The sequence below is a fragment of the Eublepharis macularius genome, chromosome 1 (genome assembly GCF_028583425.1).
Source record: "Eublepharis macularius isolate TG4126 chromosome 1, MPM_Emac_v1.0, whole genome shotgun sequence".
Taxonomy (NCBI): domain Eukaryota; kingdom Metazoa; phylum Chordata; class Lepidosauria; order Squamata; family Eublepharidae; genus Eublepharis; species Eublepharis macularius.
In genome coordinates, this window is record NC_072790.1 from 63,086,227 (window position 1) to 63,107,892 (window position 21,666).

General features: G+C 41.4%; 1 protein-coding gene across 1 annotated transcript in view; it reads right to left on the reverse strand.

The window, feature by feature from the left end:
• Nucleotides 1–17,121: 17,121 nt before the first annotated feature.
• Nucleotides 17,122–21,666, reverse strand: part of GCLC (glutamate-cysteine ligase catalytic subunit) — a 30,110-nt gene continuing 25,565 nt past the window's right edge. Inside the window, exons 13-16 of the mRNA XM_054979693.1 lie at nt 20,461–20,542; nt 20,249–20,352; nt 19,589–19,709; nt 17,122–19,071 (exon numbers count right to left, since the gene is read on the reverse strand). Of these exons, the coding sequence (XP_054835668.1) occupies nt 18,863–19,071; nt 19,589–19,709; nt 20,249–20,352; nt 20,461–20,542 (516 nt within the window). The 3' untranslated portion in view covers nt 17,122–18,862. The remainder of the gene's footprint in view (nt 19,072–19,588; nt 19,710–20,248; nt 20,353–20,460; nt 20,543–21,666) is intronic.

Consider the following 21,666-nt stretch of genomic DNA (forward strand, 5'->3'; position numbering starts at 1 on the left):
ATATTGCTTGAAAATAATATGATTTCAAAGAATCCCGTGTGTTTCTTCTTCATTTCCCTCTTGAGAGTTCCACCACCTCTTTTTCCAGAAAAAAATCCCTGGGTATGTTAATACATTTTATCTCACTATGTACAGAACCTGAAGCAGACGCGCTTCGCCCCAAGGGCCTTCCTCAGTAGTATATATTCATACAAACCACTCCATCAATAGAGCTAATAAATCCAAAATGCCTGATCCTGCACAGAAAGGACACAAAGATGTTGTATAAAACAGTTGTGGAGTAAATGCATTCAAATCTTCCCACAAAACAGCTTAAAGGGCTGTATAAGCGATACATCCAGATGGAAGTTTTTTCAGAGAACAGGAGCTAAGCAGGGCCAGCCTTGGTTAGTAATTGGATGGAAGACCTCCAACAAAGACCAGGGTTGAGGAGGAAGGCAATGGCAAACCTCTGTTAGTCTCTTGCCTTGACAACCCCAGCAAGAGTCGCCATAAGTCAGCTATGATTTGACAGCACTTTCCACCACCATTATAGATTGCCTTAGACCAGGTCAGAAGTATTCTAGTCAAAGATGGAGTGAAAAGTCTGCCTACACCCTGCTCTGTGCACTGTTGCGGCGCCATCTCCATCTCCATCCCCCTTGCCCTTGTCACAGCTGTGGGATGGTGATTTCAACATCCTGCTGCCTGGTATATAGGGTTACCAACTCTGTACTAGGAATTTCCTGGAGATTTGGGATGGAGCCTGTGGAGGGCAGAGTTTGGAGAAGGGAGGGCCCTCCTCAGCAGGGTGTGCCATAGAGTTCACCCTCCAACGCAGCCATTTTCGCCAGGGGAACTGATCTCTCTAGTATGGAAATCAGTTGTAATTTTAGGAGATCTCTTGGCCCCACCAGGAAGTTGCCAACCTTACTGGAAATATCCTGCTTTCCATTTCCTTGTCCTTTCCCTGCTGAGCCTAGAAAGGAAAAAAGCTCTTTAAAGGGCTCAAGAGATGGGAGGAAATGAGGAACAGAGATCCACCCACTCCCTATAGTGGATATGGGTGGGATATGGGTTGAGGTAGAGATAAAGAAGTTTTTACAGGAGCCAGATGAGCCATAACCAGACTGCGCACCATGTCATCTGGATGCTCCCAAATATCACAGGGATATTATGGGGAAAACTTCTCATAAAGTGTAGATTCTGGGCTCTTTACACAGGGTGGCTCATGAGCGAGTTTGGTATAGTGGTTAAGAGTGTCAGGAGGACTCTAATCTGGAGAACGAGGTTTGATTCCTCACTCCTCCACTGGAAGCCAGCTGAGTGACCTTGGCTCAGTCAGAGCTCTCTCTGAGCTCTCTCAGTTCCGCCCACTTCACAGGGTAATTGCAGTGAGGATAATCACAACATACTTTGTAAACCACTCTGAGTGGGTGTCAAGTTGTCCACAAGGGCGGTATATAAATCAAATGTTGTTGTTGCTGTTATCATCATCATTTACCACATGGCAGACATTTGTATTCTTACTACAGGTTGCATGAATCCACAAGGAGAAGTTGTCATCTGCACAGTTCGGCCAAGTAAGGAAGCAATTTTTACCATGCAATCATAACCATCAGGAAATATAGGAATGTGCAGAAGGCTGTTTGCTGCCAACTACCATATGTATTTTTACAGCATACCAGAAAGGGGCTATGACACAATAGTTATCTCTGTTCATAGCACATGAATATAAAATTCAGTATAAAGCACATGAAGTTGCTTTATACTGAATTAATCCAGTGGTTAGCAAGGTTAGTATTAGCTACTCAGACTGGCTGGTCTTTCACATCACCTATGAATGACCTGATTTCTTTGAACTGGAGATGCCAGGATTGAACCTGGGACCTTCAGTGTGCAAAGCAACCACTGACCTTTCCTTGCCCTGGAAAAACCTCCTGAAAAGTGTGTCAAAATGCGACATGCTGAACCAACACATATTGGAAAGCATTAAAAAAACCTATGGCTGATGCAATGCTTTAGGTGTTCAGGACCTAATGAAACTTCTTTGCTCATCATGAGCACAATGCTTAACAGGGTGCAGGACCACTTACAAGATTTTTATGGGGCAGCATAGGAGAAGGCGCATGGAGCATTGGTGGACAGAGCATGCTGAGCAAAGGGCGTGGGACGGACTGGAACGGGGCACACCAAGCTGGTTAGAAAGAGTGCAGGGCTGGAAACATCATACACTTTTATGCATTCCAAACATAGTTAACATTTACACCCGGCTATCACAGCAGCGCTTTGTCTCTCTTGGTGCCAATCAGTTTTTATAGGCAACGGATGAAAAACGGTGGGCAATCATAACTACAGCACAGCATTGCCTTGATGCTATAATTAGGCAAGCTGAGAGCTGCACAAACTCTCTTTTATTATTGCTTTAAAGCAGTATTTTCTGGACCAAGACTTGCTGACTCAACAGAAACTTGAAAATCCCTGTTCTACTTTATGCTGCATACTCAACACTGTGTCCAGCTTTCTCTCACATGTGTGACATTTCCCTACATAGAACACATGAGAACGCTGCCCAAGACAGCTTATTATTTCTCTTATGATTTATTGCACAGCCAGTAATACAATGCAGATTGAACTGAGCCCCACTCAGTAATTAATGGGATTTAACTTTTTTCCTGAGCTGTGCATGTTTTTGTCTGCACGAACAAACAAACAAACAAACAAACAAACAAACAAACAAACAAACAAACAAACAAACAAACAAACAAACAAACAAACAAACAAACAAACAAACAAACAAACAAACAAACAGTACTGAGCACTCACATCCCTACCTAATGGTGGAAAACTGTAGGGAGCATCTGTGTTGGTTGTGGCTCACCTCTGTTTGCTTCCCAGTCTGTAAAGCATGAGTTTCTTTGCCTTTCTGTCATATGATGTTCATTGGTTGCTAGACATGCAAATAGGTCTGAGAGGAGAGTGAAAATTGGTATAACAGTTGCTGATATCATGTTAGCACTGATGATTTTTTAAAGCAGGACAAAGCTGTTATGAAATGTGGGCTGGGGTTCAGTGGTACAGCATCTACTTGGCATGCAGGACATCCCAGGTTCAATCCTGGGCACCCACAGTTAAAGAAACCAGGTAGGAGGCAATATGAAAGATCTCCATCTGAGACTCTGGAGACCTATTGCCAATCTGGATATAGACTTTGATGGACCAATGGTCTGATTCGGTATATGGCAGCTTCATGTGTTCACGTGAAAAAGCATTTAAGGTGCTCTCTCTTTCTCCATTCTATTATTTTCCTCTCCCTCTCAGCTTTCCTATAGCACATCCCCTACCATGCCAGCGAGTGGTATAGGAGGAAAACGTAGACATAAACAATACACAGACCAACGGAAAGAGTCAATATTAAGCTGTAATCCGTATTTCCTGGAATTGGCACTGAGCAGGTTATGATTACACAGCAGAGTTATTGTGATGCCATGTGGTCAGCCTGGCCCTGTGTCACTTAGGAACGAGTGTTTGATTTCTAGGTGAGAAGAAGGCTTCTGAAAGGCCTTTTCTCCCACAGCAAGTTTAGTATGCTTCAGACTGCCACCCTAGCATGCTTTGGAGTCACCTCTCTATAGAAACTGCTCTAAGAAAAGGGCAGAGATTAATGTATTGATATTAGAAGAGTCTCCTCAAACTCATCTAATACAACAAACATGCTTGGTTTCCTGTTTGCAATGTGCAAACCTAACCAGCCACACCCTAAAAATTACTGAGATTTAGACAGACTCACAGTCAGTGACTTATAGGCCTGTGGTTACCATGCAATACACTTAGTCTTATGGGATGTTCACTGTGCTGGAATGCGCGACCTAGCCCCTCTTGCATCATCAGGTGCCACTCCAGATGCTTTCTTGGGGTGGGCTTTCTTTTGGGTGGGTGGGAGAGATGGCTGTGGCTGGGAGGAAGGAGCTGAAACAACTAGTGCAGCTTATATCGGACCATTACTTCCATTGGGACTGAATGAGTGGCCAGTAAAAATTTGCCACAAGCACACGAAGTGGAAGGATGAGAAGGCGGTAGGGCTGCTGGATCCCCGGTGGGTGCAGGAGATCTCACGCTCCCAGCCTCTGTCCCCCACTGCCACACATCTGGCCAGCAGGAGGAGGACAAGGCTCGGGGAACAGGCCTGGGAGGCAAAAAACTCCCAGGCTAGCTTATGGGACACTCCGTGTGCACATTTGGAGCTGCAGGACAAGGCCAATTACCTTGTATGGTCTTGAGACTAAAACTCATGTGGAAAAACATGTACTATGTAATGTTTTGAACTGCCTATGAGTCATTTCCTAGTTTTCTTCTCGTGTCTGTTGGAAAGTAGCCACATGGACCCAGAATAAAGCAGAAATGCATGTAGCAATTTAAAGATTGCATTTTGCATTCTGGGTTTTGTATATAAAATATATTTTAGCCATTAATTAAGATGCTCTTTCTTCTTGCTGCTTGTTATCTATTCCCCCTTAAATACACGTTTGCTGCAATGTTCAACATTTACATTGCTGCATGACTTATTTAACTAACATATATTGCACAAAGCACTGACAGGTGGCCAATACAGGAGACAGAACAAATTAGAATTTTCATTTCATTGAAAGGTCAGAAATCTGGGATCTTATCCTCAGTGTGGGGCAAGCAGTGTCAAACAACTCTCTTCCACTCCACCAGTTGCCAGAAGCCATTGCAAATAGGGAGACTGTGTGCGTGAGTGTTGTCAAGTCACAACCCCAGCAAAGGGGTTCAAGGCAAGTGAGAAGCAGAGGTGGTTCTTCTGCAGTGCCCTTCAACCATTGGCTTTCTCTGCTTAAATGGAACTACAGCAGGCAAAGCCAATATGATAATGCTAAGGGCAGGTTCAGTGCTGGGGAACCCAACCAGAGTCCTCATATGCACTATGGAGTCATTGGGCTGATGTTTTCAACAGAGGATTCATTCAGAGCCTGTCATTATAAGGCTGTTTTTCAGCTCTAGTTGAACAGCCTTGTTATTGACTGCATGCAAATTCATCTAAAGACAAAGGAAGCTCATACAGACTACCGTAGTCCAGCTTTTTGGAATGCATCCATTCTTTTAAGTGTTATATGAAGGCTCAAAACAATTAATGGAAGAAACTGATCTACCAGCATGCTCAGCTAAATCTCCTTAAAGCAGTAGACTTAACCCATCCTTTTAAAAGCCACTGCTAAAAAAGCAGAGAAGCATTCTAGCTGAGGGAGTACAGATCAAGATTCCTCCCTCATTCTTCCATAGTATCAAGGAATGCTTCAATGCACTCTTGACTCTCAGGGTTCTGTCCCTTCTGGGTATAGTTAGGTGGCAAGAGACCAAACAGAAACCTCCTTGGAAAACAGTTGCAGCTACAGTGATCACATGTACAAAAAAACTGAAGAACTCCTATAATTTAAATATCAGTCTAGAATCGTAATGTTTGATAGGTGCTTCTTGTCCTGTATGGATCAGAAAAGTGGGACCAGGTGAAATTCCCCCCTATACACACCAGTGTAGGCTTGGAACGACAGCTTCTTTAACTGATTACCAGGGCCAATGGAGGGGAGGGACAGGAAGGCCATTTGGCTGGGGTCTCAAGCTCAAAGGTAACTTCCAGGCAGGGCCTGGAGTTCTTCCAGAATTATAACTGAACTCCAGATTTCAGCAATTAATTCCCCTAGAAAAAATGGCAGCTTGGGAAGATGGACTTGGGAAGATGGACATCCCCATTGAGTCCACTCCCCATTCTTCACTCCCCATCCTCAAATCTCCTGGAATTTCCCAAGCAGCAGTTGGCAACCCCCTTCAAAGGCGGGCATAAATTTAGATTTAAAATTTGGGGGCATTGGTCAGTTTTGAAATTTGTTTTTATGTGCATTATTGTTGTTTTTTTTTTAAAAAATGTCTTCTGGCCTCAAAAGGGTCTGGGCCTCTCTGGACTTCTGAGAGGGTCTGCTGATCACCCTAGTTTGAGAAGAGGAGCATATGGGCAGCCATATGCTGCACTTCATGGTTCTTATTCCCAAATAGAATCCTAAACCTAAATCTGCTTGTGCACACTGATTGGCTCCTGTGGGTCCTCAAGGCATTTTGTGAAGTGTCCCATACATTTTGCTACACTGAGTATGGAGCCAGAACTGAGACCACAGCCATTTCTTTAAACAGAATAAGCTCAGCAGAGGGGCGTGCCAGGATCCAGCAAGTGGGATTCAGGTAGCATCTTGTTCCAGCAGCTTTGTTGGCATGGCTAAACCTGATTGAGGATAAACAGATTACAGCGTCTTAGCTATGTGGACTATGTCAATTATGGACTGGGCTGGTTTCATTTTTATATCTTTCTTTGTAATGCAAGTTTCATTATTGTAAATTACCATGAAGAATCCACAAGGGGATGTTGTAATCAATAAATAATTTTCAAAATATTTTAAGATATAAATTTGGATTTACCCCATGTCTAAGATGGCTGTTGCATTTAAACCAATATGCATATATTTGTATACTCAAATATAAGGAAATCAATTATATCTATACAACTGATTTGTGAAATCTGAAATTATCGGCATTCATACTGAGAATTTTGACAGTGCCAGACAAATTTTGGGATATTCCAATATGCTGCTGAAAGTTAACAGCCACCTTAATAGTGTATGTCTAAAAAGTCTGAACTGGGAAACATATATTTCAAACAGTTGTTTAAAAACACACACCCCTCCACAAATTCCAGCGGGCTAGTGCAAGCTTCTGACATGAGGAGCAGTTCTTTGGATGCTATGGGTAGTACTTAGTGTCCGAGAATCCTGCATTTGCATCAAACATCCACTTCGTTGTTTAGTTCAGCCTTTTAGAAACAAGTTCAGGAAAAATTAAGATAAGGCTGGCGATTTCTGGTACATCGCATTAAAAATGCCTTTGTCTTTCTGTTAGAAAGCACAATGGATACTGCTTTGTTTCAGAGCACAGTGAGCGCCTTGAAAAAAGACTATGAGAATTAGAGAAATGCAACAGTGTCCTTAGAAATACAAAAGATTTCAAAACCACACAGATCTCTGTCTCTCCCTTACACACACATACCGGTAGATAGATAAAAACAATAATCTGCCAGCCAAGATGTGTGAATTGTTTTCTTACTGTAGTTGAAGATAGTTCATCTTTTAAGTGATGTTACAATTTTGTTTCCTCTGGGGCAAACACAGAAGGAAGAATAATTTTCTCTCATTTAGAAAAGGAAAATAGGTTTCCTTACTCCAAGGGCAGATACATAACCCCTTGACAGGCTGCACTGTCCACAATTGCCAATTAAACAATTTCTTTGCTATGTGTAGGGGCAGAATGAAAGGGGGGGAATATCCTCATTATAGATAAGGCATATTGACTTTATCCCAATCCAGCACAAAGCAATCACACATAAGGCAGCCATTCTGTGTATGCTTACTTGGGAGTAAGCCTTAGGGAGGAAAGTGAGACTTACTTCTGAGTAAACATGCTTGTAATGGTAACCAATCTGGTGTAGTGGTCCGAGTCTCAGACTGGGATTTATTTATTATTTATTGATTTGATTTGATTTATACCCCGCCCTCCCCACAGATGGGCTCAGGGCAGCTAACATTAAAAAAATACATTAAAAGTCACAAAAACATAAAATCAATAATAATTTTTAAAAAGCCATTAAAATAGTTCAGGAGCAGGCTATTTAAACAAAGAGATCCGAGAGACTCAAGTTCAAATCCCCACTCTACCATAGAAGTTTGGTGGGTCACCTTGGGCCAGTCATACACACACAGTCTAACTTAACTCAAAGGGTTGGGAGGATAAAATGGAGAGGGGAAACTGTTGAAATTGACTTTAGGTATCCACTGGGGGGGAAAGTGAAGTAAAAAAAAAGTATAAAATGAAGTATTTTGTGAAAGAAAGAAAAAAGGTTCCAGCACGGCTACACTAATTTCCCCCAATTCCCTCCTCAGTTCTCCGGAGAGGCCCCACCAAAAGGTGCAGGTTCTTAGTATCAGTGAGTACCAGCACAAAGAAGCCCTTATATATAAACATCTGTCATAAATGCAGCCAGGATGATTGGGGTCAGCCCACCAATTGCCTTCTCCTACAACACCACCAAGTGGTGGGGCTGTGCGAGAAGAAGCAATCGGCCACTGGCTGGGTTTGAACTAAGAGGCACTTGCAGGGCCAACTCATAATGCCATGGAGGTCATCCATATTAACTTCCCCATTCAGACTTGGGAGTTTTCCTCACAAGTTTTTTCCATCGTTTCTGGCCCCATATTGCTTTGATTTAGCACTCCCCCTGCCCCTTTCTACATACATTTTTACCTTTTTTTCCTCACTATTTTTTTTCTCCTCTCCGCTTTTTTCCCTGGGTTCTTTTGAGACCGCTTTTACTCCAATCTTTTTTGGGGAGCTAATTTTGAGTTGATTTTTTCCCTCTCGTGTAATACTGAAAGTTTTGTTTATCCCACCCACTCCCAGCCTCCTCCAACCTACTTTTTGATGTTTGGATGTTCGTCACCATTGAACCATTCTCCTCCTACACCTTCCTTTCCCTCCTCCTGGTTTTATTTTCTCTCTTTTTTTAAATTGTCATTTTCATAGTATTTCATTGACCTACCATTGTAATAATAAATGCAGCAGATTGTCTGAATTCCAAGCTTTCTTCCCGCCCCCCCCCCCCAGTAAGCAACTAGCCCATCCCATTATGGAGATATATCTTTCCCCTTATATTTCTACAAGGGAAGGGCTAGAGACTTCTTTTTAAACGAAAGCTGAGAATTCAATGATGATTTTTTAAAAAAAATTATACAAGTCCTCAGAGGTCAGACGAGGTGAGGGGTGGCCACTTCTGCCACCAGAAAAAGCAGCACCGTTTGAAAAGCCCAAAGCTGCTGCTGTTCCAACAGAAGTTGATTTTCCCTGCTTGTGTCAGCCTCCATCTCCTAGTTCTGGGTCAGACCAGGAAAGACTGTCTGGTTTGGATGGGGTGGGGAGGGACTTAGGTATGTGTGGTGGAGCTGCTGCCCTTTTAGGCTTCCCCATGCAAAGACATCCCCCAATGTGTTTATTTCCAATTCTCTCTAAACATTTCTATAGAAACATATAGCTGGAGGTGATCCCAGTGGTCATCTAGTCCAGCCCCCTGCACAATACAGGAAATTCACAGCTATTCCCCCACACCTCCCTTGGTGACCCTTGCTCTATGCTCTATTGATATAAGCACATTAAAAATAAATAAAAAGGGGGTGCTGTGACATCACCAATGATGCCGCCATGACAACAGCACCCTTCAAAATTCAAGATTTTCAAGGAACAAAATAAACCAACTCCACAACTGTGAAAATGTTGAGGGAGGGCAGACATGCGGAAGAATTGTACCATAACTGACTCCAGTGCTTGGGGATCAACTGCTAAGAAAATCAGGAATGAGTTGAGCGTGCAGAAAAGCCCTTGTTTTCATTACATGTACAGAGCTGTACAATGGAGAGCTAGGGCCAGCTGCAACCCTAGAACAGAACCGTGGTGCAAGAAATACTGTAAACTCTGTTCTCCTTCCCCAGCTTCAAATGAAAAATAACAATGAAGACGTGATCAGTATGCCCAATAAAAAGCGAAGAGAGAAATCACTGAAGAGACATTGCATGCACTTACAAAAAGATATGCAGTGGCCAAAGGCAGAGGCAGCCAGCCGCTGTGGTCCAAAAATCAGAATTCATATTGTGGCAGAACAGACCCGTCCAGGTTCGGCCCAGGCTTTGGGGCTGAAAAGTTCTCCCGATGAGATATTGCATTGCTTGCTTTTGGCTTGGATTGAGGCACAGGCACAAGCATTTCCACTCATGCAGGGTGATTCTCCCCTCAGCCCACAATACCCCCTCCCCGTTCTGTTCCTGGGGGTCCCTCTCCCCCAGAAACAGGATTTCAGGGGACATTTCAAACTGCTAAGGGAACAGGGAGTTGGGAAAATCATGCTCAATCAGCAGGAATCTTTGTGCCCGCGGAAATGTTTGCCTGTATCCATCCCCTTGTGTGCAGAAAATCACTGGCTGATGTAGAATGTGACCTCAGACACCAGTGCATGGGCTGTTTTGCCATGCCAACCCTCCTCACTTGTTTCTCTGTCAAACAACATTCTGTTTGACACAGCTGATCACAATTTCTTAGCTGGCGGTCCAAGAACTGGGGGGGGGGGAATCCTTTTGCAATTTTACTCTGAAGAAAACAGCCATATATTCTGGCACCTCGGTGGCACTTTATGACCAGATCCAAGACAGGAAATTTCCCCTTGGATACGATCCCAACTGGGCAGGAATCATGCACCTTTAAGAGTTCATCAAAGAGCAGTGAACATTTTATTTTTGAACATTGTCACACAATGAAGCATTAAGTCACATGAGAGCTTTCGTGGTGTAGCGTTTAGAGGACTAGGACTGGGGGAGAGCTGGGTTCAAGCTCCCACTTAGCCATGAAATTCATCAGGTGAGCATAGGTCAGCAACCTACTTGACACAGTTGTTGTGAGGATAAAATAGGGAAAGGAGGATCATGTGTATGGCCTTGGGCTGCTTGAAGAAAGGATGAAATAAAACAAGATAGAAGGCACAATCTATCCCCTTATTTCAATAAATACTAGCGCTTTAACACAAGATCAAGTGTTTCTTTCACTAGAGAAATGCATTCTGCCTATGAAGCCAGGAGTTCTTAAAAATCAAAAACAGACGATCCGAAGTGTACATTTTTGGGGCAGATACATTCACATCTAGCTGAGCTGTAGTGGTCAGAGGGTCAGACTACAATCTGGAAGAGCCAGGTTTGAATCCTCTCTCCGCCATGGAAGCTTGCTGGGTAACCCTGAGTCCGGCACACACACCGCTTTATCTTCCTCACTGGGTTGTTGGGTGGATAAAATGGAGGAGAAAAATGTAAGCCACTTGGGGGAGAAAGGCAATTTATAAATGAAGTAAATAAACATTCCCAGAACCGTTTCTACAAGGTAGTATGGCTAAAATAATCTGAGGACATATCCATATTATGAATAGTCTCTGATACTTTTGAATGTTTTAGAAAATGTATTTCTTTCCTTTCTATTTTAAAAAGCTCTAAGAATCTGAAAAAAGAAACAAGAAGAAAAGCAAACATAGAAACATTACAAAAATACAGCAAACAAGAACAAACAGTCAGAAAACGCTTTAAAAAACCAATTACTTTGTAGAATAAAAGCATTACTGCCATAGGACCATCTCTGGATATTCCAGAAATACGGAACTCTCCAGAGAAGATCATATTTCAAATTACTCAGCTAATGCCCAATGAAGCTGTATCTCAGAATTGGCAGACTCATATGGATTTGAATAGTAGGTTGGAAGAAAGGTGGGATATAATTTAATGAATGTTGACAAATATGATCCTTCAGGTACCCACCCAAACAAACACTCTTCAGTTGGTGTAGCCTGGGTGTTTATATAATCCTACCAAGTGGTAAGCATATTTGCCATACAGCCTGTACATGTGTGAGGTAAAAAATGTGCAGCAAAATGGTCATTTATATTTCCCCAAAGACCAATGTATACACATTCAAATTAAATACATGACATTGTGAGTTGGAAGAAGTGAAATCTTATGAACAAAGTCACGCTAAAACTTGCTCCATTCATAACAAAGTTATGTTAAAAACAGTTACCTTCTATGCAGTGTTGAAAAAAGGAACCGCATGTAGCTTTTGGCTGACTCTACAGAATGAGTAACTGAAAGGTGGAGTTTGTCATCTTTAGAGCTTTTTATGTAACCCATCCTTTTTTTTTCAAGAGGGATTTTAACTGCTTTTCATTTAGCAGATGTGCAAACATTCCTAAGTGTGGAATCACAGGTCCCTAATGGATTGGGTAATCAAGGAAAAAAGTTACAAGTGTTTTTGGTATCCTTGATCCAAAAGCATGTTTTGCAAGTTCAAATGACAGAATATGTGCATGAAGAAGTTCAAGACATTTTAACAAGTGCTTAAGTTGGGAGGTTCTGAAATTCATACCATAATTTCCTGGCAATTTTGATAAGAGAAATATTCTGTACATATTTAAAGGCCCTCTTTCTTTTTTATTAAGATTTCACATTCCCTGGCTGTTGTGTGGGAATAAAATGGGGGAGGGGGCTGTGAGGGCTGCTCTAGGCTCATTGGGAGAAAAACTAAAATAAAAATGCATACAATAATTTAAATAATTATAAAGGTTTTCTTTGAAAAGATGTTCTGGCTCCAATTGCTGCTACAGTTTGATCTGTTATCAGCCTGTAATTTAAGTAAAACAAACCTATGAATGTGTCATACCAAGGGAAGACACTGTTCTGTCCTACTCAAATACTCAATCAGATCTATTTTCCATGGTCTCAAGCAGAGACAGGTTCCAGTACCAGCTGAGATCCTTCAATTAGAAATGCCAGGGCTTGAACATAACATTCAATTTATATACTGCCCTTCAGGACAACTTTAACGCCCACTCAGAGTGGTATACAAGGTATGTTATTATTATCCCCACAACCACCACCCTGTGAGGTAGATGGGGCTGAGAGAGCTCTGGAAGAGCTGTGACTGACCCAAGGTTACTCAGCTGGCTTCAAGTGTAGGAACAGGGGGTCAAACCCGATTCTCCAGATTAGAGTCCTGCTGCTCTTAACCACTACACAAAACTTGGCTGTACATGAGATTTTCTGCATGCAAAGTGTGCGCTTTTCCACTGAGCTGTTCAGTGATAATTATTTCATGAGAGTACCATGTGGCCACTTGTGTGTCTGAAATGGCCACTGCACATTAAGCATTAAAGTAAGAGCTTGTTATGGAATATTAAGCAGAGTCCATTGACATCAACAGGTGACTGCTCAGCATTGCCGTCAGTTGTCACTTGGCATGGCTTCATACACAAGGCCCCTTCTACGAACCTGGTCCATACATTGATATTGACTGTCAAGCTGAGAAATGCATGAATGTATGTAATGTATGACTCAAGCTCAACCCAAAGCACGTTACAGTTCAAGTGGTTCTTTTTAAAACATCGTCCAACCCCTGGGGGCCATATACCTGAGCAGGCCCTTGCCTGCCAGACCAGCTCCTTTACTCTTGCAGTTACTTCTTTTACAGCAGTAAAGTTGATGGTGATTTCATAAAAGACCATGCCTGCTCAGTAAAAGCTCCCTTTACACTAGCAGGACCATTGACACAGGCTCACTTGATACTTCAGTTAAGAAGGAAGCCGAGGGCGCAGATGTTAAATCCGCACACTGAAAGTACAATAATCTTGCTTACATAAATTGCAAATGACATAGACCAGGAGGTAATTTTTTCATTAGTTCTCTACCCTAAGTCAAGAGAAAGCTAGAGTAATTAAAAACAAAAGAAATCGAAAACAGGTTTTGTGACATTAGACACCCTGTCCCAGCCCAGAAGCGGGGGCGGGAGGGGGGGGGGAGGAACTAGCACACAGAGACTCTGGAGGAAAGTGTTCCAGGCAACACACACACATTACTATGGGAACAAGGTACACAGAATACAGTCGCCCCACATTGTACTGTTTTAGAGGCATGTTAAAAGCAACCACACGCAAGCTGGCCTTTGCTTGGAGTACAAGAGAAACGTAACATATGGATTGGCAGTGTACTGTCACTCCCAAGACACGCATTACTGCTGTTTCTGCATTTACAGATGGTCATTTTGGAGCAGCTCCTATCATGTAACTCACAGCAGAGCACAATACATTTTCTAGGCAATGCCACTATATTAGGATATGGGGAGAGGCTGTACAGACGAAGTTGTCACATGGGAAGAAAAACAAAAAAAACAGACTAGGAAGAGCTCAGTAAAACATCCATACTTCCCCTTACAACTTTGCACATTTAATGAAGACTTCTTTGTTCTCTCTATGACCCTCATTTTAGGCAGTATTGAACATGATACAATAGCAACCTGTGGAGGATCACAAGGCCTCAGACTTTCAAGTCAAGTTTTGGGTCCAGGAACACCTTGAAGACCGACTAGATTTCCAGGGTATGAGCTTTCAACAGTCACAGCTCCCTTTGTCAGATACCCTGGAAATCTAGTTGGATTTTAAGATGCTTCTGGATCTAACTCTTGCTCTTCTACTTCAGACCAACACAGCTATCCACCTGAAACAAGTCAGGTTTTGCAATCTTTAGTAAAGCTTGCCAATTTTTGTTTTAATGGTGTCCCCCCCTTTATGAACATAAAATGTTTATGCTCAGTTCAAGGTATTGGTTATCACTTACAAAGCTCTTCATGGCCTTGATCCGGCATACCTACGGGACCGCCTCCCTCCCTATGCTCCTCCATGGCAGGAGCTCCTGCAAGTGTCACTGCATGTTGGTGAAATTAACAGCAGCCCACACACAGGCTTTCTCTATGGTGGCCCCCACCCTGTGGAATGGCCTACCTGAGGTCAGGAGAGCCCCCCTCCTCTCTCCTGGCTTTCCACAAATGATGCAAAACTGAATAATTTGAAAAGGCTTTTTACTCAGATAGAAGATCTGTATTGTAGGCAGGGGATCTCAGATGATCTGCTAAAGAGTTAGGAACTACAGACCTCACCACGATGTTGTATTGGATTCCTGCTAATTCTATGTCTTTGTGAACTTGTATCTATTTATCCTATGGCATTATTTATGGAAATGTTCCTGATATTGATTGTACTAATCTCACACTGTGTAATCCACCTTGAGACTCTGTGAGAAAGGCAGACTATAAATGACATGAATAAATAAAAATTAAAACCAAAATGACCAACAGAAATAAATCCTAATATGTTCTTTTAAAAAGCACCCACATCTCTGACATAATTGTTGTTCTTGGCTTTCTGAAATCAGACTCTCTTGCACTTCTCCAAACTCTTCATCTTGTCACTGTTGGGACTAAGAACGTATTCAGTTGTAGTGTTAAAAAACATTGCTGCCACCATCTGGATACACCAAAATATCACAAGCACCTAGAACAGCAAAAAGGGGTTCCATAAATCAGCTCCGACTTGACGGCTCTCACCGCCACCACCTTGTATCTTGGCCAATGGCTGAACATAAAACTTTGACAAGCTGAACTTCCTATGAAGTAAATCTGACAATAGTCACGTCTTATCATTTATTGAACTAAATAATTGAATTTTAGGGGTATGGTGGAAGGTTAACTGTTTCAACTGATTTTGCTGGATCTTTTTCAATTCTGTTTTTGAGTTTTTTAATTCTGTATATTTTAATTGTACATCTTGTAGTTCTGTGAGCTTTTAAATCTGTAATTTACATTTTAATTGCTTTTAGCTTGTCCATTTTTTTAAAAAAACCTTATTGATGGGACTGTTATATTTTTGTATCCTTGCAGCTTGTTGTTAGCAACCTTGTGCCTGAGGAGGTAAAGTGGGATATAAATGCTTTAAATAAATAAATAAATGAGTGCCCCTGCTATGAATGGGAGCAGAATGAAGAAAAACTTGTAACTGGCCTTGCTAGTGACAGGTAACAAAAACACAAACACCTATAGCTGCCTAGTATGCCACAACACACCCTCTCCAAATCAAGCCTTCAGGATGACAGTCATTGAAATGGTATTGTTAAGACAAATCGATTCCCAGGGAGCTTGCTTAGTTCGGACCTGATTGTTCAGCCCATCGCACTGACAAACACAACTCAGGCACCACTCCCAGGACATTCTACAGGCACAGAACGTTGTGCTGACATTGCAAAGAACTTTCACCTGAAAACAAGAGAGAACGTATTACAGGGGCAGCTTACTGGACAAAGAATCACTCATCATAATCCACTTAACATGCCATCACAAGAGAACTAGGTATATCGCCCCAACAACAAAGACTGAAATTGGTTCTAATGTAACGTCAGCTATAAGGAAGCACAAATCATGCCTTGCCTAAAAAAGCATTGAAATCACTTCAGCTAAAGGTGCTCTGTGAAGCAGTTGCTGCAAAATACAATTGTATTTACATAGAATATTGCCTTTAAGGACCAAAAGGAAAAGGGATGTTAGGGAAGACAGGAGTTGTAAAGGGTCAGTAAATTGCAATTATTGCCTCAGGTGTATCAGATCCCTCTTCTGAAAAGTATTTTTCAGCTGGCTAATTTAAACCTATAGTTTACATATCCTTGACGACTGAAGAGGTTGCATGCTTGAAGTTTAGATGATTAACTCCAGCAATCTTATCTTTCCAGGAAGTATTTAAAACGGATGACTGCAGCATGGGTGTCCACAGCCCTAACATTTCCACACAGGCAGGTTAAAGAACACTTGGAATATTTCAAGCCATCATCGTTTTGAGCTTTTTGCAGAGATGAAAGGTGTATTAAGTGCATATAATTAAGTACATGATTTACTAAGCTATACATACAGCACCATTCAATTCATTGCACTGGCTTGTTATTTCAACCATGTGAAATTTAGCAGCTCTCCCCCTTTCAGGCTCATGAAATTCTCATGATTGCTGAGCTTCTTGGTCTCTCTTCACAGCACAAAGCCGTACCTTTTTCTTGGGCTTCCTGTCCCTTTCTTCTGCCATCTCATTTCATCCTTTGCACATCCCTACGACCTCTGGCTGCTTCAGTCAGTCCTCCATCCTTATCTGAATCAATGGATCTTCCTCAGTCTTCATGTTAATGCTTCCTTACTTCAACCACCAGTAAACAGATGCTCCTGGTTCTATATGTGTGCAAGGTTCCAAACTGACTTTTACTTTCCTCAAAACAAGCTCCAGTCTCAGCTTTCTACAACTGTTAGTCATTTTGCCTCAGAAATTGGCCATGATAACAGAGTAGGTGAAAGAAGCTGGCTTATGGGAGAAAAGCAGGTAACAACTTTTCAGTCCACAATATAAACATATAGGCCATTTCCACACGTTGAATAATGCACTTTAGCAATCCTTTGGAAGTGGATTTTTCGTTCCACACATGAAAAAGCAGTTCCAAATGTTCACTAAAGAGTATTGAAAGTGGATTATCCAATGTGTGGAAGCAGCCATAGTGTTTCGTTTTGAAACTTCAATGCATTTGCTATCAGCTTCTGTAAAAAAACCAAACCCCTGAATATAAATAAGCATTACACTCAAGATGACACAGTTCAAATTTTTATTCATTCCACAGATTAGTGATTCTGTGCCACTCTGTTTATAACCCGAAACAAGCATCTCCCTAAAGCACATCTATACACAGCACATTCTAGTATCTCTACAGGCATACTGTTACACAGTTGCACTGCACTTTTTTTTTTTTGGTAAGAAATCATTACACCTTAAGATATTTATATATGCTTGTTATTATGTATTTCATAATCTATCATACAGTAGGTCACTCTCACCTTATAGGCAGCTAATATTAAAAAGCCTCCTAAACCTCAGGTTATATGTACAATTGCAGCAACTGTCTTAAGTTTTAGGTTCTATACAATTCCTTTAAACTCCAGGTTCCTGATTCACAGAAGGATTAGTGCATTCCATGATTCCTCAAAAAAACAGTTAAAGAGGATGTAGCTTCTAGAAAATAGGGGGAAACATTTAACTGTGCCACAAGAAAAACAAACTTAATTTTAATTTATCACCTTCCTTTTCAGCTAGTGGTATGTTGCTTATTCTTCTACAGCTTGTTTGGTCTCCTCTTATATTTGTGCAACACTCAAATTTAGCTGAACAGAGGCTCCCAATTTTTACTGTGTGGGAAATAAATCTATTCTGGCTTCTATGCCATAGATATTGTGGTGGGGAGCACACGGTAACATCTTGTGTTATCAATACAGTGGAGGGGATTGGAGAAGGATCTTCTAGCTGGCTGAACACGAGACCTAGCCTTTTACAGAAGGAAAAAGACAAAAAGAAAAATAATGAGCACGCATACTGAATTCATGATAGCTTAAAAAATGTAGGACTTCAGAGCGGGGAAAACTGCAGTTTTGACTATAAAAGGATACAGGTGCCATTAAAGAATTATATGCTCTTGAAATGTTATTATATTTCCTTGCACCCAAGAGAAAAACCTATCCTAAAGACTCCACCTATCAAAAATCAATTGAAAACACATACCGCATGATGCCGTTGAACTGATCAGGTAAAACTAAGGTGACACGTATGTGAAGCAAAAGCAAAAAAAAAAAAAAAAGAGCAGTGCAGGAATATGCTGGTTACCATTTAATGTAGTTAACTGGAAGTTCTTTGAATTTAAAATTATTATATCTCATTGATGGCAGAGAGATTAAAATCTGCTTAAATCCAAGTTTATGTATGTAGTGGGCTGCCCAACTACAAATCTGATTCCTATGAGACTTCTTTCACTGACTATACTAGGATTGTAACCACAACATATTCTCATAACTGGAAATAAAAAATGTGAATCAGGGACTGAACTTTTCTTTAAGATGCAGTAAATTCTTCAGTGCATTCCAGGTAACAAAAGTCAGGGTAAACATTCAAAGTCTGGAATGCTGAAAATAAACAAGTGCCATTACAGTACCTTTACAAAGTTGTTTCTCCCCCTTTCCCCTGAATAATCATATAAAAAGTTACAGGCTGGTGCACAATGACTTTCAGTATAATGTTATTAAAATACATTGATGTTAAATCAAAAAATATTTTACTATTTACATGTACACAGTATAAACTTTAAATATAAGAATATGCTATTGTAGGAAGCTTTAAGAGACTAGAGAGATTGGCCCATCATGTGGTGCAGAAGAACCAGTTTTGGTCTTCATGCTGAGAAATCACAGGTATTTCACAGTACGGTAGCTAATGCTTCGGCAGAGAATGTTTTGTGCCTCCCACCCCCTGGATGAAAGGAAGCCTTCCACGAAAGGAAGCCTTCCATCAAAAGGCATCGGTTTTAGTCCCAGTGTATTTTGCTTTGTTAAAGCCCACCCCAAGCAGTTCAGGACACTCTACTTGTTCTTGCGCAATCTGATGGCATTTCCAAATCAGGTTGTAGTTTATTTCATCCGTGATCACACTATCACGTTTGTAGTCTGGGTGGCTTGCAATGAACTCTCTCATCCATCGAGCAGCTGTCATCAATTCTCCTGGGAAGGGAAAAAGGTCACAAAATGGAGATCCGTGTTTTCCTCATGCACTGTATGAATACAATCATTTCATTTGCTTTGTATTGAAAGCTTAGCTGAGGCTTACAAAGTTTCCTTACAATTCCAGTGCCAAATGTAAACTACAAGACTCTGGTGGTCTATGTAGCTAGCCTCTGCACTCAGTGCAAAGAATAGTGCTTGCTGGGCCACAAAGCAGACCATCACTGCCACATGCTTCCTTAGCCATATTTATTTGCTTCATTTGTACCCTGCCTTTCTCTCCAATGGGGACCCAAAGCTGCTTATGTAATTCTTCTCTCCTCCCCACTTTACCCCCAGCAGCCCTGTGAAACAGGTTAGGCTAAGAGTGTGTCTAAGGTCACCCAGCAAGGTTCCACGGCAAATCTGTTATTCAAGCTTAGGTCTCCCAAGTCATAGTCTGGCACTTTAACCACTGCATCACACTGGCTCTTACTCTACGACGTTTATCCCAAGCAACACCTAAGTGTTTTCATACCTGACGCTCTCTTCTTTATCAGTTTTAAGTAGTTTAGAATGCTGCATCTTGTATCCACATCCACTTCCATGTTTTCAAGGTAAGAATTTAAAATTGGAATTAAACCAGGAAACACACCCTCCTGTGGGGGGGCAAAAAAGCCGAAGGTTGAAGTGCTGCCTTTAGATTAGTAATTTAGAAACACATTTTTTTAAAAAAAAATGTACACAAGTCGTGCTGTAACAGCTTAATGTACTAATGGTTCAAATCCTCTCACAAAATGGTGTCAGAACATTAAAATGAATTCATATACTGCTTTACAACACAAATGTTCTTAAAGTGGTTTTCATTTTTAAAACAGAAGACGATTAAAGCTAGATTAAAGTGGGGATCATCACATCAGAAAGGAAAATAAAAGACTGCTTTATATCCACTTTAGCTGCAATTAACCCCCAGCCATGTGAAATTGCTGACAGGAAAGCCGAAGGAAATAAGCTTGAATGCTACCTTGCTGATGCATTAAAATAAGTGGTGGAGATTTCAAAGAAAGCAGTTGGGATGACTGTACCAGCATGCAAGTGGTAAGGGAAACGTCTGCGTGCGCGCACACGCGTGCACACCTAAGTGTGTGTAGCTGTTATAGGCCATTATTGCTTTGCCCAAATGAAAAGCCACCCTCACCTTCCCGTTGATTATTGTATCGATACTCATTAGAGCATACTCTTCTGCATCTGTTTCTGTTCCATTCTGAGCTGGGCCACATCCATCCACTACAGCATTGCCGCCTTTCAAAGGAAAAAAGGATGGGAAGAGAACCAGCCAAGGTGATTAGTTTTGTCTTTATTTTACACTTCTTGTTCATGAAATCAGACTGCAAATAAGCAGCAGCATACCTTTACTAATATCTTTCCTGAAATAAAACATGCCCTGCCGGACAGCATCCCGTTTCTGAGCTACTTTCATGTTTTCATCCACCTAATAAAGGGAAGGGGGGGGGGAGAGGAAAAAAAAAGTTAAACTGGAAAAAAAGGTTAAACTGGAGTTTGCAGTTGAGGTCTGTGGGTATTTGAAAAAGTGTTTCATAGGGACTGCTTCTGTTGCTGAATCCCTGCATGCAATCACATATGCAGGCGCATGACCTCTGGGAACAAAACATTAGGACGACCGGGCTGTACGCAATCACCACCTTGACTATACCTCTGCTCCTTCTAGCTGCTCTTAAGGAAACAGGTGATAGCTCACCCCGGCTCTTCTTCACACAGTTGTACATTCTTGAAAAATATTACATGAAAGGATATAGTAACACGAGCCAGTCTTTCAAGACCCCTTACTAAAGTAAAGAGATGGGAGCCTATTACATCGGAGACAATGATTTTTTTTTTTAAGAGAGACTACTATTCACCACAGAACCTGAATACTTCTCTAATGAGAAAGAGAACACGGCTGGCTAGTAACTGTTGTACTGAACTGATTATCAGGTAGATCAGTAGTTTTCGGGAATCCTGACATTCTCTGGAAGCTTATCACAGGATTCCTGGAAGTGCAAGTCTCAGATAACATGTAGCTGCAAGGGAATGTTCCTTACCCTACTGAAGTAGGGTAGAAGGTGATGCAAGTGATGACCTTCTCTGCACCAATGTTACAGCTTTAGGTTCTTCCCAGTCTCCTGGTTCAATCCTTACCAGTACTCCACTGCATGCTAAAGACAAGGATCTTTACTTTGGAGTGATCAAGTTTTCTTACACTCTATAAAAATAGGTTGATTTTGGTTTTTAGTTATGCAGATAAAAGGAGAAACAATGGACTGTTTTGTTGGCCAATGGCTTTAATGTTTTCTTCTCACATGCTCTAAGGGTCCTTTTTTAAATTAAAGGGCAGAAAGTTAACATTTATAATAAATAAGCTTTCAATTTACATTCAACAGTAACTCCCAAGCAGAAGTTTACAACATTCCCTTGAATTCTTTGTAAGACACAGGAACTCCACAGCCATCACGGTGATTTGGAAAGGATTCCATGAAGGTTTGAAAACCACTGAATGAATTAAAGTACATTACTAATTGGAAAAAGGATAGCTTTCCCATTGATTCTGTAAAAGAG